This window comes from Microtus oregoni, unplaced genomic scaffold, assembly GCF_018167655.1.
Source record: "Microtus oregoni isolate MIOR12 unplaced genomic scaffold, Mior012 000006F_ref0000085, whole genome shotgun sequence".
Taxonomy (NCBI): Eukaryota; Metazoa; Chordata; class Mammalia; order Rodentia; family Cricetidae; genus Microtus; species Microtus oregoni.
The window spans coordinates 42,440,542-42,468,453 of NW_024543065.1; the positions used below are offsets into that span (position 1 = coordinate 42,440,542).

General features: G+C 37.4%; 1 protein-coding gene across 1 annotated transcript; it reads left to right on the forward strand.

Annotated features, from left to right (window-relative positions):
* The first annotated feature begins 15,047 nt into the window (after positions 1-15,047).
* Positions 15,048-25,018, forward strand: LOC121449827 (killer cell immunoglobulin-like receptor 3DL1). The gene is made up of 6 exons (XM_041654499.1): positions 15,048-15,108; positions 19,151-19,435; positions 19,757-20,062; positions 22,252-22,545; positions 23,236-23,286; positions 24,888-25,018. Exons 1-6 carry the CDS (start codon positions 15,048-15,050, stop codon positions 25,016-25,018), a joined length of 1,128 nt encoding a protein of 375 aa, XP_041510433.1.
* The last annotated feature ends 2,894 nt before the right edge of the window (positions 25,019-27,912 follow it).

The window sequence follows — 27,912 nt, forward strand, 5'->3', positions numbered from 1 at the left end:
CACAGTGGTAAAGGCCTTCCCACATCAGTCATAAATCAAGAAAATGCCCAATAGACTTGCCTATAGGATAATCATATTGATGCCTTTTCTCAGTTGAGACTCCCACTTGTTAAGTGACTATAGTTTGCATCATGCTTGCCAAACTCTCAACTCTTTTTTTTTCTGCTTTATTTTTATTATTTATTTATTTATTTATTTATTAAAGATTTCTGCCTTCTCCCCTCCACCGCCTCCCATAACCCTCCCCCTCCCCCAATCAAGTCCCCCTCCCTCATCAGCCCAAAGAGCAGTCCGGGTTCCTCAACTCTTACACTATCCCATATGTTATCTTTTGCATTTTTCTGCATTTACTATGAGATGCATCTTTGTTTCTATGTCTGTCTTTCTGTTTGTTTGCTGTTTTGAATCAGGACTTGATAGTTATGCTTCAAATTGTGATCTTCCTATCTCTGCCCGCCCCCAAGATTAAGATTACAGGGACTGTGAGCATCATGAAAATGGAATTTAATTTGAAGCCTCTTTAATACAAGTTCCCTTCCAAGAATGCACAAAACAGATGCTCTTAGGTCCAAGTGACAAAAAAAATCTTTAGCAGTAAAAAAATCAAGTAGAACATTTTGGAAAAATGGATGCAACTTGAAATGATCATTATATGGCACAAAATAATCAGATTCAGAATTATAAATGAATGCATATGCTTATATGTGGAAAATAGATTTTAAATTGTGTTTTTACTTTGTAATTTTGTACTAAAATTTTAGGTTACCACACAAAGTGCTTGGTTTCATTAAGAATCTTTATATATATATATATATATATATATATATATATATATATATTTGTCATAGTGTGTGTGTATGTTTACGTGTGGGTGTGTACATTTTGTGTGTGTGTGAGAGAGAGACAGAGGAACAGAGAGAGAGAGAGAGAGAGAGAGAGAGAGAGAGAGAGAAACAGAGAGAGAGAGACAGAGAGAAAAATACCACCGTAAGAAAACAGGAAGCTTTCTTCTTAGTATAAGATTTTTAAGTTTAAGGAACTTTCACACGAGAATGCCATGTATTTAGATCATATTCAGTGCTCACTCCTCTCCCACAAATGGCGCTCTTATAAAGTCTACATCAACATATCCCAGGCCTCAGAAAACATAATTAAATGGGGAAGGGAAACAAATGTAAAAGCCACAGGTTATGAAGGAGTGATATGAAATGATGGTCTCTGAATGTGATAGAAAAATTACAAATATGCACCTACAGTAGCTGAGATTGTCTAGTGGGTCAATAATCATGAATATGCAACTGTGTCCATGGTGTGCTGATGACTAAATGTCCTTCAGGTATATTTTCAGGACTTGTGTATCTAGATAAAATGGTGAGACTTGTTTCTAAATATTTTAGACAATGGTATATGATTGATATTTCTGCTAGTTTAAACTTTAGTATTAAAGGTCATCCTGCCACAATCTAGAATCACTTCAAAACAGAGTCTGAAGAAGATTTTTTCTAAATCAGAGAGAGTTGGCCTTTGGACATGTTTGGGGAAATTTTCCCTCTTTAGTTTAATTAATAATTAATTAACTACCCACTATTTAGGAAATGACACCATTTCCTAAGCAGGATATTCTGAACTGAATAAAGTAAGCTGAGAATATACACGCATATCTACATCTCTCCTGTCTAACAACAGAGTGAAGTGACCAGCTACCTGACTATAGAGACTGTTTCTGTAGCTTACCCCAAATAATGGAACTGTTAGTCAAATAAACATTTTCTTTATTTAAACAGAAATCAAAAAGTTAAAAGCAAGTGTGGTTGTGCATATCTGTATTCCTAACATTTGTCAAGATGAAGGAGAAGGAACTCAGTTTGAATCCAATCTTAGGCTCATAAGTGAGTTCTGGTTACATTGGGTTGCATAATAGAGGCTGCCAGAAAAAGATTAAAAGAAATTTCAGGTGAAAAAAAAGAAATAAGAGTTTGAGCATCACTGGACATTGCATTGAAGAAAACCCTCCTTTCATGTCTGAAATATAAACCAAAGGATTCTTGGTCTTTTCTAAGAGTCCACTAAAGAGAAACTGAAAACTTTTCAAAAATGAACTGTTCCTTTTGCCTGTAGAGAAAGAAGATGTAGAAATCCTGTGGTCAGAAAATCAGAACTCAGATCTGGAGGGGTACTTGGATCCCACAGCACAGCCTGCTTCAGGGCAGAGGAGATCTGAGAGCATGTTCCAGTCCTGACATGACCTAAGAGAGGGCAGACCAAGAATAACTCCCAAGTACATAGTCAGCCACAACAAAGACTGCACCAAGATGCAGGGACTCTGCTGACCTCATTTGAAGGAAGAGATGGGCAGACACCTGTTGCAGGAGCTCCTTCTGCCAATAGCCACTGAGATGCCAGCCCACTGGGGTGTGGTCTCTCGCCCTTTAAAAAAGTGGCCACTTCCCTCTGCTCTCTCTCTGGCTTCTGGCTCTGACTTCCGGTGAGTAGGCTCCATTCCTGATTGTGCAGAGGGCTGTTGTCTGGGCCGGTGATCTGTAAGTTTTTCCCCCTTAAAATAAATAACCTCTCTAATAATCTAATTCCAAACTGGTGTGGGATTGTTTGTGACTTAAACCTTCAGGCACCAATGCAAGAATTTCTCCAACATTCTGAAAAGCAACATGATAACACCAGAATCCAGTGAACATGCAACAGGAAGACTTTAATGTCCTAACACAGAAGAAATAGAAGAAATCAACTTTAAATGTGACATTATGAAAATGATGGAGACCCTTAAACAGGAAGTAAAAACACTCCCTGAAAGAAGTGGAAGAGAAGACAAACAAAAAGTTAGAAGAAATTAATAAATCTCTCAAAGATACCCAAGAAAAAGAATCAAACAGGTAAAAGAAACAGTTCAAGACTTGAAGACCAAAATGAATGTAATAATGAAAAGACAAACAGATGGATGGCTGGACATGGAAAATCTGGGTAAATGAACAGGAACTACAGAGACAAGTATAAACAACAGAATACAAAAGATATAAAAAGAACCTCAGGCACTGAAAATACTATAGAGGAAATAAACTCATTGATCAAAGAAAACATCAAATGCAAGAAATTCTTAACACAAAACATCCAGGCAATCTGGGACACCAAGAAAAGTCCAAACCTAAGAATAAAAGGGATAGAAGAAGGAGAAAAATTACAGCTCAAAGGCCCAGAAAATATATTCAACAAAATTGTAGTAGAAAATTTTCCCAACATAGAGAAGGTTATTCCTATGAGGGAACAAGAAGCATACAGAACACCAAATAGACTGGATCAAAAAAACATCCCCTCACCATATATTACTTAAAACACAAAACATACAGAATAAAGAAAGAATATTAAGAGCTTCAAAGGAAAAACTTCAAGTAACATGTAAAGGGAAACCTATAGAATTACACCTGACTTCTCTATGGAAACCATGAAAGCCAGAAGGTCTTGGATAGATGTGCTGCAGACAATAAGAGACCATGGATGCAAGCACAGACTACTATACCCAGCAAAGCTTTCTTTCACCATCAATGAATAAAACAAGATATTACATGACAAAAACAAATTTAAACAATATACATCCACAAACCCAGCCATACAGAAAGTACTAGAAAGAAAACCTCAATCCAAGGAAGCCAACAATATCCACAATAGCAAAGACATCTGACAACCCTCCATCAACACAACTCAAAGAAGGGAAACACACAAACACTACTGATGGAGGAAGGTCATTGGTTAAGTAATAAAGAAACTGCTTGGCTTCATAGGTTAAAACATAGGTAGAGGAGTAAACAGAACAGAATGCTGGGAGGAAGAGGAAGTGAGCTCAGAGGCCATGCTCCCCTCTCCCGGTCAGATGCCATGAAGCAAGCTGCCAGGTCAGACATGCTGAATCTTTCCCGGGAAGACTGATGCTACACATATTATTAGAGATGGGTTGATTGGGATATGAAAATTAGCCTGTAAGGGCTAGAGTAAATGGGCCAAGCAGTGTTTAAAAGAATACAGTTTGTGTGTTGTTATTTCGGGGCATAAGCTAGCCAGGCGGCCAGGAGCTGGGGCGGCAGGAATGCAACCCGCAGCTCCCGCTACACACTACCACCAAAAAAAAAAAAAAAACAGGAGTTAACAAACACTGGTCAATAATATCGCTTAATATCAATGGACTTAATTCACCTATAAAAAGACACAAGTTAAGAGAATGAATATGAAAACCAGGATCCAGCATTATGCTCTATACAGGAAACACACCTCAACCTCAAAAACAGACACTACCTCAGAGTAAAGGGTTGGGAAAAGGATTTCCAAACAAACAAACAAACAAACCTAAGAACAAGCAGGTGTGGCTATACTAATATTTAATTAAATTAATTTCAAACTAAAATCAATCAGAAGAGATGGAGAAGGACACTTTATACTCATAACAGGAACAATTCATCAGAATGAAGTCTCAATCCTGAATAACTATTCCCTTAATATAAAAGCACCCACATATGTAAAAGAAACATTACTAGAACTCAAAGCACACATCAAACCACACACACTAATAGTAGGAGATTTTAACACTCCCCTCTCACCAATGGATAGATCAATCAGACAGAAACTTAATAGAGAAATAAGAGAACTAACAGATGTAATGAATCAAATGGACTTAACAGACATCTATAGAACGTTCCACCAAAACAAGAAAGTATATGCCTTCTTCTCAGCATCTCAATGAACCTTCTCGAAAATTGATCACATACTCGGTAACAAAGAAAATATCCACAGATACAAAAAAAAATGGAGTAACCACCTGTGTCTTATCCAATCACCATGGAGTAAAGATAGAATTTAACTACAATTCTACCTCAGAAAGCCTACAAACTCATGGAAACTGAACAGTCAACTACTGAACCACCCCTGGGTCAAGGAAGAAATAAAGAAAAAAATTCAAGTCTTCCTTGAATTCAACAAAAATGAATTCAACAAACCTATGGGACACTATGAAAGCAGTGCTAAAAGAAAAGTTTATAGCACTAAGTGTCCACATAGAGAAAAAGGAGAAAGCACACATTAGAGACTTAACAGCACAGCTGAAAGCTCTAGAAAAAAAAGAAGCAGACTTATCCAGGAGGAGTAGAAGACTGGAAATAATCAAACTGAGGGCTGAAATCAACAATATAGAAGCACAGAAAACAATCTAAAGAATCAATGAAAGAAAGAGCTGGTTCTTTGAGAAAATCAACAAGATTGACAAACCCCTATCCAAACTAATCAAAAGGCGGAGAGTGAACACTCAAATTAACAAGATCAAAATGAAAAGAGAGACATAACAACAGACACTGAGGAAATTCAGAGAAACATTAGGTCTTACTACAAAAGCCCATATGGCACAAAATTGGAAATGTAAAAGAAATGGACAATTTTTAGATAAATACCATATACCAAAATTAAATCAAGCCCAGGTGAACAATTTAAATAGACCTATAAGTCACAACAAACTAGAAGCTGGCATCAAAAACCTCCCAATCAAAATTAGCCAAGGACCAGATGGTTTTAGTGCAGAATTCTACCAGAACTTCCAAGAATATCTAAAACCTATAGAAACAGAATACATAATAGAAACAGAAGAGTCATTGCCAAACTCTTTTTATGAAGCTACAGTTACCCTGATACAAAAACCACACCAAGACTCAACCAAGAAAGAGAATTACAAACCAATCTCACTCATGAACATCGATGCAAAAATTCTCAATAAATTGAAGGGCATCTAGGTTGTTTCCAGGTTCTGGCTATTACAAATAATGCTGCTATGAACATAGTTGAACAAATGCTTTTGTCATATTATAGGGCATCTCTTGGGTATATTCCCAAGAGTGGGATTACTGGGTCTTGGGGTAGGTTGATACCGAATTTCCTGAGAAATCACCACACTGATTTCCAAAGTGGTTGCACAAGTTTGCATTCCCACCAACAATGGATCAGTATACCCCTTACACCACAACCTCTCCAGCAAAGGCTACCATTGGTGTTTTTGATTTTAGCCATTCTGACAGGTATAAGATGGTATCTCAAAGTTGTTTTAATTTGCATTTCCCTGATCACTAAGGAGGTTGAGCATGACCTTAAGTGTCTTTTGGCCATTAATTTCTTCTATGAACCTTCATCAGGCAATGGATGGAGATAGAGACAGAGACCCACATTGGAGCACCGGACTGAGCTTCCAAGGTCCAAATGAGGAGCAGAATGAGGGAGAACATGAGCAAGGATGTCAGGACCATAAGGGATGCACCCACCCACTGTGACAGTGGGGCTGATCTATTGGGAGCTCACCAAGGCCAGCTGGACTAGGACTGAATAAGCATGGGATGAAACCGGACTCTCTGAACATGGTGGACAATGAAAGCTGATGAGAAGCCAAGTACAATGGCACTAGGTTTCAATCCTACTGCATGAACTGGCTTTGTGGGAGCCTAGCCTGTTTGGATGCTCACCTTCCTGGACCTGGATGAAGGGGGGAGGACCTTGGACTTCCCATATGGCAGGGAATCTAGACTGCTCTTCAGACTCCAGAGGGAGGAGGAATGGAATAGGGGGAGGGGAGAGGAATGGGGAGAGGGATAAAGGAGTGGGGGGAGGGGAAGAAGAGTGGGGGGAGGGGGAAAGGAGAGGGGGGAGGGAAATGGGAGGCGGGGAGGAGGCAGAAATTTTTTTCAAATAAATAAATAAATAAATGAAAGAAAGAAAGAAAGAAAGAAAAGAAAAAAATTCTCAATAAAATACTGGCAAACCAAATCTAAGAACATATCAAAAAATCATCCATTATGATCAAGTAGGCTTCATCCCAGAGATGCAGGGCTGGTTCAACATACATAAATCTAACAATGTAATCATTCATGTAAATAAACTGAAAGAAAAAAAACATGTGATCACTTCATTGGGTGCTGAAAAAGCATTTGACAAAATTCAATACCCATGGAGCTGCCAGAGTCAGACATGCTGAATCTTTGCCTATAAGCTATTGCCATGTGGCAATATACAGATTACTAGAAATGGGTTAAATTAATATAAGAGTTAGCCAATAAGAAGCTAGAACTAATGGGCCAACCAGTGATTTAATTGATACAATTTCCATGTGATTATTTCAGGTCTAAGCTAGACAGGCAGCCAGGAAGGAGAAGCAGTCCCTACTTCAACACCCAACTAAGACCCTGGGCAATAGAGTATAGTGTGCCTGAACTGGCCTTGCCCTGTAGTAAGGTTGATGAATATCTTAAATATCACCATAGAACCTTCATCCAGAAACTTATGAAAATAGAGTCAGAGACTTGCATCAGAGCCCTTGACTACGCTCTCAAAGTTTATTTGAAGAGTGGGAAAAGTGAGAATACGAGCAAAGAGGTCAAGACCATGGTGGGGACACCCACTGAAACAGTTTGCCTGAACTAATGAGAGTTTATAAACTCCAGATGAACAAGAAAGGAAACAGCATAGGTTTGGACTAGTCCTCTGAACATGGGTGACAGTTGTATGTTTGGAGCAGACTGCAGGGCCCTGGTAGTGGCACCAGTAATTATCCCTACTACTTGTATTGACTTTTTTGGAGCCTATTCTCTTTGGATGGATAGCTTGCTCAGCCTAGACATAGTGGAAAGGGCCTGGGACCTTCCACAAAGCAATGTGCCTTACCCTCTCTGAGGAGTGGATGGGGGTTTTGGTTGGGGAGTTTAGATAGAGGTAAGGGGAGGAGGAGAGGAACTCAGTACTGAGATTGGTATGTCAAATAAAAATAGATTGTTTTCTTTTTAAAATAAATTAATTAATTAATTTTAAAAACTAAAAGAAAAATAAAGATAATAAATAAAAATACACATACGCTTGGGCGAGAGACAAAAGGTGTATAGACAGTTATTTTTTTAAAAAGTAAAGTATTTAAAGAGACAGTAAAAGAGTCATAGATTAAAGGAGTAAAGAAAAATAATTCAAATAAATATGGAAAGTACACAGACAGTCTAAATTGCACATACTATTGTGTTTTCTTTGGACTTTATGACTTCAGAGAGACATTTGATTCTGGGGGCTGCTAAGTTAAACCTAAGTCTCACGTTGGGCACATTTGTTGTATGAGACTGCTCATTCATTTCCCAGCTACCCAGACCTAAAAAATTAGATAGAAACTATATTAATTACAACACTGTTTGGTCAATAGCTTATGCATATTACTAGCTAACTCTTACATCTTAAATTAACTCATTTTTATTAATCTGTGACTCATCACAAGGCTGTGGCCTACTGGTAAGGTTCTGGTTTGTGGCTGGTATCTTTCTCCTTTGGCAGCTACTTGGCGGCTCTCTGACTCCACCTACTTTCTTTCTATATCTCTGTTTAGATTTCTCACCTGGCTTTACTCTATTAAGCAATTGAATAAGTGTAGCTTCTTTATTATCTGATGGTAATAAAACATATTCACAGCATACAGAAGAGAATCCCACATTGTCCATTTTTATGGATCAATAGGATAAACATGGGGAAATGGGCATTCTACCAACTGTCATCTATAGACTCAATGCAATCCCCATCAAAATTCCAACACAATTCTATACAGATCTTAAGAGGACAATTTTCAACTTTAAATGTCAACACACACGCACAATAACAGAATAGCTTGAACAATGGAAGAACTGCTGGAGGTCTAAACTTTCCTGCTTTCAAGGTGCACAACAGAGCTATAGTGACAAGCACAGCATGGTACAAAGACAGGCACGTTCATCAATGGACATACATGCAGGCCCAAACATAAATGCAGGCAGCTATGTTATTTGATCTTTTCTAAAGAAGCAAAAAACAGACACTGGAAAAAATAGCTTCATTAACAGTCTTTGTCAAAAAATATAGATATAGAAAAATGCAAATACTTCCATACTTATTACCTTCTATAAAACTCAACTTCAAAAGGGTCAAAGACCTCAATAAAAGCACAGATACACTGAATCAGACAGAAGAGTAATTGGGAAATACATTTGGACACACTGATATAGGAGATGACTTTATAAACAGAACACAAATAATACATGTCCTAAGAACAATAACTAATAGACAGGATCCCATAAGACTGAAAACCTTCAGAAAGATGAAGGATGCCATCATTCAGACAAAAGATGGGAAATGTCATCTACCAACTTCACATCCAATAGAGGACTAATACCCAAAATATATAAAGAACTCAATAAACTTGATAGGAAAAAACAAGTGACCCTATTTTAAGATGAGGCATAGATATAAATGAAGAATTCTCTAAAAAAATATCTCAAATAGCTGAAACCACTTAACTGTTCAAAATACTTAACAGTTAGAAATATGGAAATCAAAATTATATAAAATTTTATCTTACAACTGTCAGAATGACTAAGATCAAGAAAAGTATCAGCTCATGCTGGTGTGGAAGTAAATCCAAGAACAAACTCATATGTTGTTGGTTGGAGAATAAATTTGAACATCCACTGTTGAATTCAGAGTATTAGTTCTTCAGAAAGATGTGAATAAATATACATCAAGACAAGACACAGCTATATTACACGTAGGCATATACCAAAGGACATTTCATCCTACAAAAGAGATCCTGGCTCAGATATGTTCATTGCTGTTCTAGTCATCATAGCTTGCATTAGAAAACAACATAGATGTTTCTCAACAAAACTAATAAAGAAAATATGATACATTTATACAATGAATTATTACTTGGCCTTTAAAATTGGGGGTATCACAAAATTCACAAGTAATTGGATAGAACTACAAAATAAATTTTCTGAATGAAATAACCCAGACACAGAAAGAAACTATGGCATGTCTTTGCTTATTGTTGATATTGACTGTAAAAATACAATTCTTGGATGGAGAGGTCAATTATAGTCTAAGTGACTAGTGGTACAGACACATCTTGTTGGTAAAGGGAGAGAGAATAGATATGTTTCGAAAAATGAGGGGCTAGAACAGGATGATCAAGTGGAGTGGCGATGGAATGCAGAATAAGGGATTAAATTTGGGGAGAGACAACTAAAATTAAGTGCCACGTGAAGAGTAGTAAAACCTGATACAGTAAAAACTTGCTAAAATATGTACATATATGAAAATGATCTATATTAGATTGTCTAAACATGGAGAAGACAGAGTTCTAACAGGAGAATTCTTGCTATCAAAAGAAGGTTCCAGCACTGAGAATGGGGTACATCTAATTAAGATATTGGTCAAAGGGTTCCCATGGGAACCCAAACAACCCCAAACATTGCCAATAGCATAGATGCTCTTCACAAAATAATGACAAAGCCCTAGTGCTAAAGAAAACACAACTCATTGAACATGAAGGAGTTGACCTGGAGCCTACATAGAGCCTTCATTCCTATGTGCTAGCATCTTAGGCACACATCTTAGGCACACTCTACACACTCCCTAAATATACACCAGCCCAGCCTAAACACTACTAATATGTTAGTGTCATGACTACAAGCTATCCTAGGGCTTTTGCAACACAAGTTTGTGAACGTAATCAACCAATTTGTGGTTTGACTTAAGGTCCATTACATAGGAGGGGGCACGTGCCCAACACTGTTTGGGTGATGAAAAAGCAGAAACAAGATATCCCAGAAACCTAGGAATAAAAAATACTACTGTGCTTTAAAAATAAAATTAGCAGTACAATGACTTTGAATGGCATTCTCCTACGCTCAGATGAGTACCTGAACACCAAACCCTAAATAGAGGCCTACACGTGCCATAGAGCTCAGTGAACACAGAGGAAGAGGAAGCAGAAAGAATGTAAGAGCCAGAGAGGATGGAGGACACCAAGTTAGCAAGACCATCTTAGTCAGTGCTTTTCAACTTTCCTGATGCTGCAACATGTTCCTCATGTTGTGGTGGCCACAAGCCATAAAATTGTTTTTGTTGCTACTTCATAACGGTAATTTGATTCTGTTATAAATTGTAATTTAAATATATTATATACAGGATACCTGATGATGCAACACAAGAAAAAAAGTCATTTGATCACAAAGGGGTACTGAGTCACAGGTTGAGAACCACTGCTTTTATTCAACATTATTGAATCTCATACAAACTCAGAGACTTGAAAGAAGCCTGCACATGGTTTGCATGTATGGTATGGCTTCCAACTTAGGATTTTCAGTGGGATTCCTGAGTGTGCAAATAAGTGAGTCTCTGATTCGTGTGTCTTTTCTTAGGCCACTTTCTTCCTGTTTCTTTGTGTTGTCCAAGTCTGATATGATAGTTTTTTCTATTAGTGTATTTTATTTTAACATATTTTATTATTATCAGTTAGACTCCTATTTATTTGCTAAGAATAGACAGAAAGGGAATGATCCAGATTGGTGGTGAGGTGTGGAGGAACTTGGAGGGTTAGACCAAAGAAACACCATAATCAAGATATATTATATGAGAAAAAAATCTATTTTCAATAAAATGAAAAAGAAAAAGAAAAGAAAATATAAATGTTATTGTCACAAGGATGTTCACTTACCTCGCCTTAGCATCTTAAAGCAATAATAAAGTTACTAGACTATTATCAATTGTATTCCATTTTATTTCTTTATTTATTACTAAGTGGGGGTAATTCTACAACACATGTGGAGGTCAGTGTGCCTTTATGTGGAGTCAGGACTTGTCCTACACCTGTAAATGGATTCCTGGGATAGATTCCATATCATCTGACATAGATGGCAGGTCTTACAATCACCGAATCATCTCTCCAATAGATATGTAATTATTTTTACAGGTAGTACGTTGATGCATTGGGCCATTTATCTTCAAGACAAATTACTAGGGAGCTATTGCTGATATTTCATCATTTTTGAAGATGGTTTGAAACCTTGTTTGGTGTCTTCATGAATAGCATGGCACAATAACTTTAGGGGTCCAATACTGGCACATATACTTTAGTAGTAGATAATAATTGTAAAATTTGACTTAAGGACAACTCTAATACAAGGAAATACTGTCTGGTTCTGGAGATCTAAACAACTATCTGGGCTAGTGTGATTATTGATCTTGAAGAAATCTATAGCTACAACTTTACTAAATAAGCGTAATTTCTAATTCCAAACTAAATATTTATCCTTCTTCATACAAATTAATATGCCCTTATACCTCAGACAAACACCATTACTTAAGCATAAACTGATAAAAATACAGATAACAGGTTATTGTGTGATTCCCAGCCTTAACTGATATATCTATACCAGAATTCCTGTACCTAACGCTCAGGAAACATCATGCAAGAGTGGGGAAAAGATTGCAAGAAATTGAGGAACAGGAAGTTCGCTATGAGATTGACGCTCCTAGGAATGTAGTCATGTCAGCCCTAACTATATATATATATATATATATATATATATATATATATATTACATTATTAATCAGGTTACATCTATATATTTATGAATATAAATATTTATTGTCTGTATTTGTACATTTTTTTAAAAAAATCATGTATGGGCAGCCTGTCTACAGTGGTTCTGTTGAACTTATCCATTCCCATATTGGGTTTCATTGTCTAAGTTGATGAGGACAACTGACCAGATCTATTCCTCAAGAGGGCACCAGATCCCATTACAGATAGTTGTGAGTCACCATGTCGTTGTTGGGAATTGAACCCAGGACCGTTGGAAGAGTAGGCAGTGCTCTTAACTGCCGAGCCATATATAGGTAATTTAAGATAAATATGTATTTGAGAAAACAAAATAGCTATGCATGAGAGATTGAGAAGAGTAATAGAAAGATAAACAATTTAATTATAATTTATTTGAAGAATGTATTAATAAAATGTTAACTTTAATAATATAGAACAATATATGAGAAAAATTCCAACAATCTAATAAAACATAGCAGATAATAAATGCATTAGATGCATACCACATTCACACCAATAGTCTCTTTTCAAATGTTCCCATTTCTTTGCAGTGTCTTGTAGCTTTTTGGCCTCTGACAGATTGTTCTATAAATACATTATAAAAATATTGATGTTTCTAATCCATGTTTATTGTCATTTACTTAATGTGTCCTATTGAAATAAAGAACTAGTGCTATGTAGTCAAGAAAGAGTCTTGCAAATTAGACATGACAAAAAATGTAAAACAACTTGCTCAATTGTACATATTAAATATTCTCAGATATTTCTTTTTTTATTGTGAAAAGAAGAAAAAAAACATAAACAAAAAACAAGTTTCCACCTCCTCCCAGCCTCCCATTTCCCTTCCCCTCCTCCCACCCTTCTCCCCCTCCTCCCACCCTTCTCCCCCTCCCCCCACTCCTCTCCCCCTCCCTCTCCAGTCCACAGAGCAGTCCGGGTTCCCTGCCCTGTGTTAAGTCCTAGGTCCTCCCCCCTCCGTCCATATCTAGGAAGGTGAACATCCAAACTGGCTAGGCTCCCACAAAGCCAGCACATTAAGTAGGATCAAAACCCCCTGCCATTGTCCTTGGTGTCTCATCAGCCCTCATTGTTCGCCATGTTCAGAGAGTCCGGTTTTATCCCATGCTTTCTCGTTCACAGTCCAGCTGGCCTTGGTGAGCTCCCCGTAGATCAGCTCCACTGTCTCAGTGGGTGGATGCACGCCTCATGGTCCCGACTTCTTTGCTCATGTTCTCCCTCCTTCTGCTCCTCCTTGGGACCTTGGGAGCTCAGTCCAGTGCTCCAGTGTGGGTCTCTGTTTCTATCTCTATCCATCACCAGATGAAGATTCTATGATGATATGCAAGATATTCGTCAGTATTGCTCTAGGATAGGGTCATTTCAGGTTCCCAGTCCTCAGCTGCGCAAGGAACTAACTGGGAACCTCATCTTGGGCACTAGGGAGCCCCTCTAGGGTCAAGTCTCTTGCCCACCCTAAAGTGGCTCCCTTAACTAAGAATTGTGGTTCCGTGCTCCCCTATCCACCTTTCCTTCAGATATTTCTATGTCAAACATTCAACAATGAAGAGAAACAACACATCATAATAAGTATATATCTGGAATAGTTGGTTAAAAATGGTAAGTAGATAGTGCTGGAGAGATCTTTCAGAAGTTGGGTGTATTCTGCACTTGCAGATGACCCAATACCGACAGCAGGAAGTTCACAACTTCCTGTGACTCCAGCTCCAGGGGATTTGATCAGTGACCCCTTCTGGCCAAATGCACCAGCAATCACACGCACCTACTTACACATAATTTAAAGTGAAATTTTTTTAAAAAAATATGAATGCCAGTTCTTAAAACAAATTTCAGTTGAAAGAAAACTATATTTTTTGTTCCCTTGATTTTATAAAATAAGTGGAATATTTATATTCTAAATAAATATACAACTAATAAGCAAAGAAATTGAATAATTGAAACCTGATGATGAAATTTTAACAGATTAATCATTTTGATTGACACAAGTATTGCTGTTATACCATGAATGTTCATTGGACATGTTGCACAGAACACCAAAGGAGGTACTAGCCTCAGATTTAAAAAGCAAAAACATGCAAACCTTTAGAGAGATAATCATAAAACATCATAAAAGGTGAAGCATGTATAAACCCTCAAACGAGGACACACACTTTTAATCAAAGCACTAGAATATAGACCTTTGAATTCAAAGTCAACCTGGCCCGCAAAGTGTGTTTCAAGACAGCCATGGCTACAGAGAAACCGTCTTGGGCAGACATGCTCTTGCTCAGCTTTCCGTGCTGTGGTCAGGTAGATGCATCGAGCCTCCTACAACATCCTGTAAGTTTTATTCTGGCTTTGCCTCTTGTCAACTGAAGCAGCACCATGCTGTCTGTGCACCTAAATCTTGTGTGTACTGGTGAGTCCTGCTGGGAATGAAGGGTGTGCAATAACAGGGTGGAAATATCTCATGGGAGGCTGGATCTTTCCACAGAAGAAACACTGGCTTCCGTGGTTGATATTGGTGTATGAGTTCATTATAATGAAGTGAGCTCTGACTCTAATGTACAGAGGCCCAATAGAAACAGGGATATCAGATCACTAGGCTGTTGGAAGGAGATAGATTATGCATCATGAGCTTTTCTTTCCAGGCTTCATCCTACTCCTGAGGACTTTGGCACAAGCAGGTGAGTCAGCCTCAGCCATGAGATACTACTATCCGTGCCAATAGAGAAGATTCATTCTAACAGGAGAGTAGGCATCACGGTGTGTTGTCTCGTGGAATCTGTGAGTGATTCTTTGGTTAGTCTCCTGAACTGTGAAGTTAGTACCTTGAAAACACACCTCTCAGTCCTGTTCCACATTGTACCGGACACTGCCCCTGGCTCAGTTAGGCATCAATTTTGATCAGTCAAACATTTTTGGGTTTTTTTTAAGACAGGGTTTCTGTATGTAGCTCTTACTATCCTAAAAATCACTTTGAAGACCAGGCTGCCCATGAACTCATATATTCACCTATCTCTGCCACCCAAGTGCTGGGATTAAAAGAGTGTATTTAACTGGGCAGTGGTGGCCACTTCTTTAATTCCAGCACTTGGGAGGCAAAGGCAGGCAGATCTCTGTGAGTTCGAGGCCAGCATGGTCTACAACAGCTAGTTCCAGGACAGGCTTGAAAGCTACAATCCCTGTCTTAAAAAATCAAAGAAAATATTAAAAGAGTGGGCCATAACAAGAATAATCAATACTTTTAAATAAAAAAATAGTCTTCCCCTTTCTACACTATCACCTGACCATCACCACTTATTTTTGATATTATGATGCTATCATTTATTACTTTTTAAATATGTGTGTCAATTGACAAGTTATTGAAATTATTTTTGTCTTCAAACAACTTTGCTACAGATAGAATTTGTGTATCACCAGCACACTGTTGACACATCTCATTTTGCTTGCTTTACTGAGCTACTGTTACTTTCTCCACATGAGGATGTCAGGTCACCCATTATCAGCCTTTCTTTGTGTTTGAAGATCTTCACAGCATTTCCAGTGTTTATAATGATGAACTCTTGTCTGCTACTGTTTTTCTGAGAAAATCATTATCTTGATTTCTGATGGACAGTGTTGCTTATATTTATAGGCAGGGTTTTTCTTTTTCCACTGACTTCATTGAATACATTATCCTGAACTCTTGTGAATTGTAGGTCTTCCATTAGCTGTAATTAGAAGTTCCTTATATGTTCTTTGCTTCTCTTATTATTGTGATTTCAGGATCTTTTATGATAATAATACGTTCTGTGATATGATCGTTTGGGTTGAATTTCATTTTTTACCATTTGACCTTCTTGAACCTGACCATGTTAATTTTACTCCAAGTTCAAGAGTTTGCTATTCTTTCTTCTCTACATTTTTTATTTATTTTAATTAGCTGTTTTTCCTTTCTTTTGTTAATTCTTTGATAATTTAATACAATGTATTTAATTATATGCATCCTCCGGTGTAACATCATCCTAGTTTCACTCCACTAGACACTAAAGAGAACCTCTGTGTTCCTTTACTCTTTCTTGAACTTCTGACTGATAATTTGGTATTGAGATTCACTCAAAAACATCCTGACATTTTTCTTTATAGAATTTTTTTTCATTTCTGCATTTGCCCATCAGATTATATAAAGCCTAACCTAAGCACATTCATTTTCTTCTTTTATCATATTTACTATTGAAATAATCTATTAACTTTGTAAATTTTTGCATTTATCTGAGTTTTACCCATGCGCACATAACTTACGTTTTTGTGTGTGCCTGTGTATTTATGTTTGTGTGTGTGTGTCTGTGTGTGTGTCTGTGTCTGTATGTGTGTGTTGGGTGTGCATTTGCTATGACACAACTGTGAAAGTGAAGGAAAACTTCTGGAATCAGTTTCTCTTTTCACCATGTGGGTCCCAGCAATGGAAACCAGAGAGTCAGGCATGGCAGCAACAGCTTTACCTCCTTAAACATCAAGCTGGTCTACAAGTTTGTCCAATTCAGTAGTTGTATGTTTTGCTTAAGAGAGATGTTGCCAAAATTTTTATGTTGTTCAATGATTTGCTTCCAAATTTTATAAAACATTTTAATCAGAGTTAATTTTTTATAGTTAGATACCATCTTCTTGTTTTATAAAAGATTGTTCTTTGAATTTCTTGAGACTTTCATACATGAGTAGTATATTTGCATCATTTCTACCCGTTTGAATATATCCAAAGAACTTGAAACCCTATGCCATGGATACTTCCCCAGTAATGTTTCTTGCTGTTCTATTCTCAAGAACTAAGACAAGGAAACTATCTAGATGTATTTCAAATGATGAATGGCTAATAAAAATGTGTCACGTACACACTCTGTAATACTAGTCAATGGTAAGTAATAACAAAATCATGAAATTTTTAGAATAATAAATGGACTTGGAATATATTTTACTGAGTAAGATTACATAGACCATAAAAAATGCCACATTTTCTCTCTTATGTCATGTTCCTAGCTCTGAAACATTATTCATGATATCTTATAATTCTGTAATTGTTTTAAAAATGCTACAGTGAATTATCTGTTATGGGCTTCATAAATCTTCCTTTCCACTGTATTTACTACCAAAGCCTCAGCATTGTTCTCTGGCATGTTTGACTTCTCTGATTTTCATACACAAGTTTTTACACAAAGAACCTTCATATTAAAGAGAACTATTACTTCTGTCACATGCAGATGTTCTATGGATGTTAATAGATGTTTACTATTAATTCTCACCTGAGAATAGATTTGGGTAAATTGAATGCAACCCTGGACAGGATAGCATTGATGTCAGTTTCCCATGTTTCACTAACTCGCTTCCTCAGTTTTCAGATCAGATGCTTTTGGTAGCTGGGCTTCTTGGTACAGTAAATTACTGGCCACTTATCACAATCAGGTACAGTTTTTCACTAGGGTACTTGAAAGCCTCTGCCTGAGCAGTGTTTCAAGATGTCCACACAGGTTGGTGTCTATATGGTCTACTGTCTCTTTTCTCAGAAACATCTCCCATGTGGATACAAAAGAATGACCAAGATTCATGGGTTGGCAATCATGAGTCCAAATAATTTTTATCAACAAGTGACTGAAGAGGCAGAACAATGCTGTTCTCTCAATGTTCCACATGCCAGGAGCCTGAAATGGTTAAGAAACTGTATGTCTGTGTCTAACTTGTCACTCAGTGTAGAAACATTAGCCGATGTGGCTTCTGTGAATGAAGCTCTGTACAAGAGTACTTAAGAGACAGAGTAGTACAAAGGATTCATTCCTCCTGTTTGTTGTTAATTTTCTCGGTTCGGTGGTCCTGGGGGCTGACTTCCCTCACTGCTGAGATATTGAACATTCACAATGTATTTCTAATCCAGTATTGTTAAGTTTCTAGAGTCTATGAAGGTGAGTCAAAAACATTCCTTTTTTATAACTTCTTGGCCATAATTTCAATCTGTCTTTTCACAAATGAATCTTTTCCTCAAATCCTCTGATATAATTTCCCCTTAAATTACATTTTTTCACAACTAAATCTACTTTATTATTTAATACTCACTCAAAATTCTCAATTAACATATCTTAGCATAAAAAGATATTCCATATGTACATGGTAGCTGGGTGACACACAAGACATGAAAATGACACTTTTGTTTGAGACTTTCCTTGGGAAGATTTAACACATGCAATTCTGGTAACCACATAAAGGAAACCCAGGACAGACCAAACAATAATTGCATCAATGCCCAAATCTTTGAACTTGTGCATCTATTGAGATTACTAATAGCAGTATGGAAACGGGTTTATTCGCTGAAACAAGGGATGACTCAAAATCATTACTGAAAACACATCTCAATATGGGTGATTTTTATGAAAGACAAAACCATGGAGCTCCCTGCACAACTTTCTGGCAACTGAATGGGTCTTGGATATCCTTTTAGAATTCAGCAGGAAAAGTAACTTATAGTTTCTATCGAGCAGGAAGGGCCACTGGTGATTCTTGCAAGTTTCAGCCCTCAAATATATTAATGTTTGTTTACCTCTTGAGTCCCCTGTGCCTTTAAAGCTCTAACATTGAAACAGAGATGTTTCCGTTCAGAGAAAAGAGTCAAACAATGGACCCTGAAGAAGTAAAATTTGGAGACACTGATCTCAAGAATGAAGGTGGATCACTAAATATTTTACTATGTGTATCTTTCTACAGGAATTAATGCCAAACCTTCACTGTCTGCCTGGCCAAGCAATGTTGTTCCTCAGGGACAGAATGTGACCCTCACTTGTGACACTCAAAACAAGTTTAACATAGTCATGCTGTACAAAGAGCATGGGGATCCAAACCTTCAGGTCCATAAAAAAATGTTCCGGAGGAGTCTTCTCTTGGGGCCTGTGACACCAGCATTTGGAGGAACCTACAGATGCTATAGTTATAAACATCAATACCATACTGAACTCTCATCACACAGTGAGCCTCTGAAGATCATAATTTCAGGTCAGAGATCATGTTTGCTGTGCCTTTTCATTCTGCCAAACCTCCCCACAGGAGAATTTTTAAAATGAGTTCTAGTCAGAATCTTAGCATTATAAAGGAATATGCTACACATGAAATTGGGAAATATTGTGCTGTTACCAGGGTCAAATAAGTGGGAAATGGTCCATAGAAAGATGGAGGAGTCTGTGTATGAGCAGACATAAAAAATGAAAAGGACACTGGGATACTGATCAAAAGAACAGATTAAGGGGAAAATAGCATAGGATTTCTGGGATACATAGATTGACAGCAGGTTCATACTCACAATCTATTTATTCCTAGGAATCTACAAGAAACCTCTCCTCTTGGTCCTACCAACTCCTCTGGTAAAATTAGGAGAGAAGACGACATTGAAGTGCCACTCAGAGATTATGTTTGACATTTTCATTTTGACTTCACATAGAATGGGAATAAACAAGGACTCTTATCAGCTCTCTGCAGAATATCATTTTGGAGGATCCAATGCCAACTTCCCAATAGGACCAGTAACACCTGAGCATGCTGGGACCTACACATGCTACGGTTCTTACAAGAATACACCATATGAGTGGTCTGGATCCAGTGACCCTGTTGACATAAAGATCACAGGTAAGAGGGTGTTACCTGGTCACCAGCCTCTCTGTGATGAGAACAGTTATTATATAGACAGCATGTCCTAGATGAGTATGAGAAGCTTAGAGAAAGACGGACTTAGAGAGTATATTACTGACATAGACGATGAAAACAGAGATACAAGAACAAACCATTGGTTGTAACATAAAGCACAGATACAGGGATGTCAAAGGAATCGTACCTAGAGATAAAGAGAACTGAGCAGCTTTGTGAGACTAATATGTATCAGAGACAATGATACCCTTCTACTAATGTTCAAAGGCCTAGAAGATTATGATTTTGTTTGGCTTCTCCCTCTAAAAGACATCTGTCAGAAGACCTAGACATATAAGTCTGATCTGTATTCATGTGCCAAATATGGTTCATTCTTCATGGGTCCTGAGGTCTTGGTACAGATGGCACCCATAGAATTTCTGTCAAGTTTGACAGTTCTTCCATGCTTGTGTTTGAACAATTATTCATCAAAGAATAACATAACCCTAGGTAATTGAATAGATCACCAGTCGCTGTCTGTTCTCTATATTTCCAAAATGTTGTCAGCCCATGTTCCAAATTCATTCACACATTCTAGGATTGGTGAAAAAATTCTATAGTGGTTCACCCTGGAATAGACATGAATACAGAAGCATGGAAATATGTTGTAGGGAGAGGGGCCCCTATGGTATAGGAGGTACTTCTGTATTTGTGTTTATTAAAGAAACTGCCTTGGCCTGGTTGATAGGGTGGGACTCAGGTAGTTGGGGAAGACAGAACAAAATTCTGGGAAGAAGGGCAGAGTGGCAGATGCTATGAATCTCTGACCTGAGATGGACGTAGGTTAGAATCTTGCCAGTAAGCCATAGTCACGTGGTGATACACAGATTTAATAGAAATGGGATAATCAAGATGTGAGAGTTAGCCAATAAGAGGCTAGAACTAATGGGTCAGGCAGTATTTTAATTAATATAATTTCTGTGTGGTTATTTCTGGTGTAAACTAGCCAGGAGGGGTGAAAAAGCAGGCCCTCTCTCCTTGCAACAGAAATATATACAAACAGGCAGACTGAGAGAAAGATTCAAATACTGAGGAAATAGTAAGCATGACATATGTGGGAGGAAAAAATCTGCAAAAAGTTTTAAGCTTAATATTGGGTATTTCAAAGCAGAAATAGGGAGCAGATAGTAGATTATATTTGAGCAGTAAACACACTACTAGAACCAAGGGAGGGAAGTTCATCATGGCCACTGTTCATGGAAACAAACACATTCATGGGATATTATGTCCTTTGAAAAGAGAGATCCATTAACACAGATATGGGGGAAAGGTCAGATATAAAATTAATTACTTTGAATGAAGTCAGATTTTACATTTTTAATATACATAGGATGAGGAAGTTATAAGTCATGAAATTGGGAACAAACCATGAGAAGGGGAAGGATATTAAAAAGTGGAATGGAAAAAAGAAGAAATACATGCAACATAGAAGGGGAAATGAGGGGGTAGGACCAGCAAAGGTTGTATAAGGGAAGGGATTAGGAAGAAAATGTACAAAATGAACTGTCTGAGAATGTCTTAATGAAGTTCATTGCTTTATATCTTAATTAAAACAAAATAATAAGTATCTCTAATTAACCCAGTGATTAACAAAACATTTGGAAAAACTGAAAGTATAAAGAACACTGGGAAAAGGAATGGAATCAGTGGAAATCAATAGAGAAGAAAGAATGATAGCATAAATATGATCAAGATTACATATATAAACATATGTAACAACACTTAAAAAGGAAGTGACAAAATGATGTAATTATATGTTAACTTCAAATTTTTAATGAAAACAAATATAAAATGCATTAGTTGAATGTTTCATAATAAATCCAATTACTACATAAATTAAATATCTGTTTTATAAAAACAAACTTAAAAAGAAAGATGGTATGAACTAATGAATATCAAGGCAGATACTGTCAAAAAGTGAGAACTGAAATAAAATATATCGGTATAGGATAGAAGCCAGAGATGAGTAAGGTAATTTAGAAGAAAAGAAGGAGATGGGAAAGAAAGGGATGTAGTGAAGGGAAAGATAAATGAGAGATCACAGAAATAGAAGCATGGAGATAGATCACTGAGGAGTGACTGAACACTGGTAAGGAACTGCTCCTCTACTGTCTCTACCTCCTTCCTTCTAGGTTTATACAAGAAACCTTCCTTGTCTGCCCTGATGGGAACTGTGGTGACATCAGGAGAGAAAATGACCTTGTCCTGCATCTCTGAATATCAGTTTGACGTGTTCCATCTGTCCAGGGAAGGGGTGCCTCTGGGACATGGGTTACCTGCAGAGCAGAGCCACAATGGGACATTCCAGGCCAACTTCCTTCCTGTTCCTTTGATCCAGGCAGAAACGTATAGATGCTATGGTTCTTTTAGGAACTCTTCCCATGTGTGGTCATCCCCAAGTGACCCATTGTACCTTTCGATCACAGGTAAGAAAGTCGTCTTATATGTATCTCATATATTGTGACTAAGGAGATCCTAATGAAGCCATGTCTGAGAACCATTTATTGGTGATAGAGAGACTCAGTAACATACATATATACATAATATGTCTGAGTATACAAAAAATATTAATCAGACAAAAAGGCTATCAATGTAAGGGGTGTATGGAAAAACCTGGAGGACGGATACCTGAGATGTGCTGAAGAGATTAAAAGAATAAGAAAAGAGATACAATTATATTTCATTTAAGAAGTTTTTTAAAAGATATAGAGTTTAAGAATGAATATCAAATTACAAAATAATAGATAAGGAGCCTCTCAAATAATCCTTATCCTGATCGGTCAGCCACACTGGGATGTGTATGTATCCATAGAGAATAAGAAAAAGGTCAGGACAGATTCATTAAGGATAAGATTGCAATCAGTTTGGACAGATCACAGAAGGAGCAGCCTCCTGATCTCTCCCTCACATAGCTCTCTACAGTATTCCTATTGACTCATCACAATGTGAAATAAACACCTCAAAGCAAATCACATAATGGCATCCTAAGATTCTAAAGGCTCAGCACTAAGAGGTGGAGTAGGTGCTGCTTACTCTCCAAATTTAAAGGACTTTGCATGTGGGGAAGTCACATAGTCTTTTGGTGAACTTTTACCCTCTCCTCTCCTCTTCCCTAGTAAACTCATCAAGAAATTTCACTTCATCCACTGAACCAGACTCCAAAACTAGTGAGTAATTTTTCCCCTTCTCTATTGTGGAAACTTGGGGACCAAATGCTCTTGGGCTCATATTTTGAATTGACTTCCTCACATCTCAGTAGTTTTAACATCATCATCTCCTCTCTCTTATTCTTAAACTCTGCAACTCCAGAACGTTTTTGGAGCAGCATGGGAACTGTACCTGAGATCTCCTACAAGTAAAAGGGAAAGCAGATTTAGCCCCCTTCCAGGATCAATGAAGTGCTCTTTATATCTCAGTTTTTTTTTTCTGGAGAGAAGATCATAGAGCCTAAAAAAGGAAGCAAGCAAGCAGAAAGGACAATTTTATAAAAATATTGCTTGTGACAGACTACACTAGACTCTGCTTTAGCCCTTTAGAAGAATTAGTGGTTGCTTCAAGGTGTTGAACACGTAGTCAATACCCTGGAAGCAGTTAGACGCTGCTTGTTTGCTTCCCAGCTGCCAAGACCTTAAATAATTACACAGAAACTATATTAAATGCAACTGTTTGGTCAATAGCTTAGCATATTTCTAACTAGGTCTTACATCTTAGATTCACCCATTTCTATTACTTTACATTCTATCATGAGACTCGTGCTTTACTGGCGAGGTTCCAGCTAACATCAGGGGTCTGTCTCCTGCTGTGGCTACATGGCTTCTATTTGACTCTGACTTTTTTCCTCCTCTATCTGCTTGGAATTCCCACCTTGCTCTATTCTGTTAAGCTACTGGGTGAAACACCTTTATTCATTAACCAATAAGAGCAACACATATGCAAAAGGACTTCCCACACCAATATATGCCCTCTAGATTCTTTTATTTTATTTGTATTAGTTATTTGAGAATATCAAGCTTTGATCAAATTTAACCTCTTTCTTAACTCTTCCTGAATTTACCCACTCAACTCTGTTATCTCTTTTTGTCCGTTAAGTTCAATTTATGATGACCAAAAATTAGGGACGTGTGGTCTAATACTGAAGCAAGTTTAATTTACATACATAAACATTCTTGAAACTGATCCTTATAGCAGCTATCATTAACCTACAGCTCCTTGGTTAGGGCTGAGACTTCACGTCCACATTCCCAGGGCATGATGGAATTTGGTTTACTTGAGTATGTAATGATTTTGTACATGTAGACACAATTGCTTTTGAGTTCATATATGCAACTGCCCTCCTGTGTCCAGGAGACACTCTTCTTGGTTATTATTATCAACCTCATTCAGAATTCTTGGTCTAGCTTTTTAACAATGAACACTGAACATTACATAGGTGGAAGTGGTATAAATGTCCCATTTAGAGCCAAGAATTCTACAGTCTTTTATTCTCTGCAGTTTGGCTAATTGTGGGTATCTATATTGATCACCACCTATTGTGAGTATAAAGTTCCCTGCTGAGGTTTGAAAGATGCATTAATATAGAGTCTAAAGAAATTTCATTAGATGTCATTTTAATACTGTGTGCATTTAGCAGAAAAAAGAATACTAGGTTCTTCAACAAAAAAATCCTGATGATTAATAGTCCATTACTTATCCATCTATCATTAAATATTAAGCAATCTATTACAGATACTCTAAAACTGACATCTTACTGATTCATATCTTCCATCAGATAATCATAGGCTCCTGCATATTCTGATTAGACTGTCACTTTTCATGATTGCTGTGTTCCTCATCTTCATCATTCATTCTTGGACCCATGCCAGAAGGAATATCAAAAATAAGCCAGAAAGAGACATCTAAGGAGCCAGAGAAACTGAACTTGGAGGAAAACAGGTATGTGGTCTTCATTCACTTAGGCCAGGACAGGGCCACTGAGTTAGGGCTTTACAAAGAGAAAAGGTAAGTCCTTATTCTTTCCCTAAGCCTTCAGACTAGGGACTAATTCTTCACTGTATATTCACAATCAAAACAGACTAATATCTAGGAGACTGTATTTTGAAAGACAGAAAGCTAACGTGAGAATGAGTAGCATAGCAAATGATAAGATGGGGCTTAGAACATAGAGATGCAGAACAGCTGACTCTGCTCTAGGGAAGAAGAGCCACCTTGGAGTTTACCGTATCTCTCAATAAAACATCAGTATTAGAAATGAGCTTGCAGAAGTGCGTTTTAGGTGTCTTTAATTACTTCTGCCCCCCAAAAACTACAGTCATAAATGACCAAGGGTATGAAGTTGAAAGAACATGAAAGAAATAGATTCTCATGAACCTAGCTTGTTCCATATATGATGGGTCCTACATTCCCTCATACTGTCTAGAATATGTGCATACAACATCACTTAACATTTATCTCTTTCTAGGAACATGAAAGAAAAGAAATGCTGAAGGTGACCTACACAGAATTTGAACAGTGGACATTCAAACAATTGACCATGCCCGATACCGAGCAGGCCCAGGAATTTTGCAAAGAGATCAGTGTGTACATGGTAGTTATGAAACAATAATCTAAGAACAAAGATTATCTGTAGCTCATGAGTTCTCAAATAAAGTTCTGAAGAATTCCTCTGTGGAGACCACAGCACATTTGGCAGCACAAACGAACAGATGCAATGAAACAATTATTGAAATCATAACAGAGGTCTCTAACTTCAGAATCATCCATCATTATTCTGGTCTGCATCTGAATGTGGCTTTCTTTCATTTAAAAATATTAGGACTCTCACTTTTCCTTAGATAGAAATCAAAACCTTTTCCTCAATCTATTGGTATTTATTTCTTTTCACTTCTACCAACCTGTAAAACCTAAATAGCTGCATATTCTAGACCTACTTGAAACTGTAATCATTTGAGTATATCACACTTTCATATCAGCAACAGTCTCACTCTTTAATTAGTATATATTACTAATATGTAATAATGTTATACAACACATTGAGTCTCAAGACATTTTCTTATATGAATCTGTATTTTGATCATTATCAAACCCAGTTACCCTATATTGGCTTTTCAATACTCCTTCTAATGTCCTTCCAGAGTCCCACACTTAACATAGGGCTTTAGCATATGCTGTGCTGCATCTTTGCTCTTTGTCAAGGTTGTCTCTCATCAGATGCATCCATGTGTTTCTTTAATCTTTCAATGTAGACTCCTCTATTGAGAAAAGTTTTTTTTTTTAAATATGATTGAAGTAAGGCACCATCTAGTTCTGCCAAGTCTGTTACTCTGCACCTGAGAAGTTAGTTCCTCTGAGTCTAAGTCTTTTGGAAGAAAGATCATTAAGGCTCAGGAGGTAAACAAAACCTTACAAGTATCAGCAAGATCCTAAAACAAACAAAACTTAAATGTGCCCTCCTAAGATTTTATGAGTAATAACAATCACAGAGCATAGAAGACTCTCCAGTTAACCAAACCACCTGCAAGGCAGCAAGGGAGCACCAGGTGAGCCGCTTTCCTGTAGCATCACCCATTTTCTCACAAGCGTGTGGAGATACAGACATTTTTGAGTCACCTGTGCTCCCATTATTATCTCCTCATACAGTGCCATGGCTAATGTCACATGGATGGCTAACTTTACTTTTAAAAGTTTAAAATTTCTGAGCTCAAGAGAATTATAGAGCAAAATTGGACTTGAATGTTAAAGCCTGCTAACAGTTCTTTTTGTAGTTGACTGGTCTTGTACAACTTTAACAAAACTGCTCTTTCTGTTTCTACAAATGAAACCTTGCTTTGTACCAGATGACCTGTTTTCTTCTAGACAGAATATAACTTTAGGTCATTGCCTTTATAAATCACCTGACTGAGGTATCTCGAAGCTGCCATTTGGAATTCTAGATGTATGCCTGGTGTCGGGATATGAATAAAAGCCTCTGCTTTATTAGAATGTATTAATTGTCAGAGTGTTGAATCTCTAAACAAACATGCTTGTCCGTAGAACCATGATCCTGTAAGCTACCCTACTAAACTCCTGAGTTCAGTAAAATAGTCCTGGGTGGATCATTTATTGCATCTGTCATAGGTGACCTATCTGGTATCAACAGATGTCTGCTCACATCTCACAATAAAGAATCACACAATCTATGTACACAGTAACAATTTTAGATATGGTTTCTCTTGCTGGGATAAACCCTGACCAAAAGCTAATTGGTGCAAAGTATATATTTGGATTACATATCTAACATACCCCAGATCACAATCCATTCAGTGAAGCCAAGGCCAGGAACCTGGAGGCAACAACTGAAGCAGATGGAACAAAGTTCATCACACACTGGATCATTCCTCATGCCTTGCTCAGCCTACTTTATTATATACAACTTCAGATGACCTGCCAAGGAGTGGCATCATCACAGTGGTCTAAGCCATCTCACTTCAACCATGAATCAAGAAAATGCCCAGCAGACTTGCCTATAGACAAATCATGTGGATGCATTTTCTCAAATGAGAGTTCCACTTCCCTAATAACTACAACTTGTGTGAAGTGAAAAATAATCAGCTAGAACATTACCCCTCTATTCTCTTCTGCATGTCCATGCTAGTATTGTAAAATACATCTTTGTTTGTGTGCCCCTCTGTCTGACTGTTGATTTGAAACTGGAACTTGATAAGTACCCTCAACTTAGGGTAGTCTTACTTTATCCTCCCAAGAGTTAAAGGTACAGGGGCTGTGAGAATTCAGAAGTTGGAATTTTATTTTAAGTA

Coding starts and splice junctions, on each gene's coding strand:
- LOC121449827 (XM_041654499.1), top strand. CDS start 15,048: ATGCATCATGAGCTTTTCTTTCCAGGCTTCATCCTACTCCTGAGGACT. Junction 19,436..19,756: donor TCTGAAGATCATAATTTCAG/GTCAGAGATCAT, acceptor ATTTATTCCTAG/GAATCTACAAGAAACCTCTC. Junction 22,546..23,235: donor ATTGTACCTTTCGATCACAG/GTAAGAAAGTCG, acceptor CCTCTTCCCTAG/TAAACTCATCAAGAAATTTC.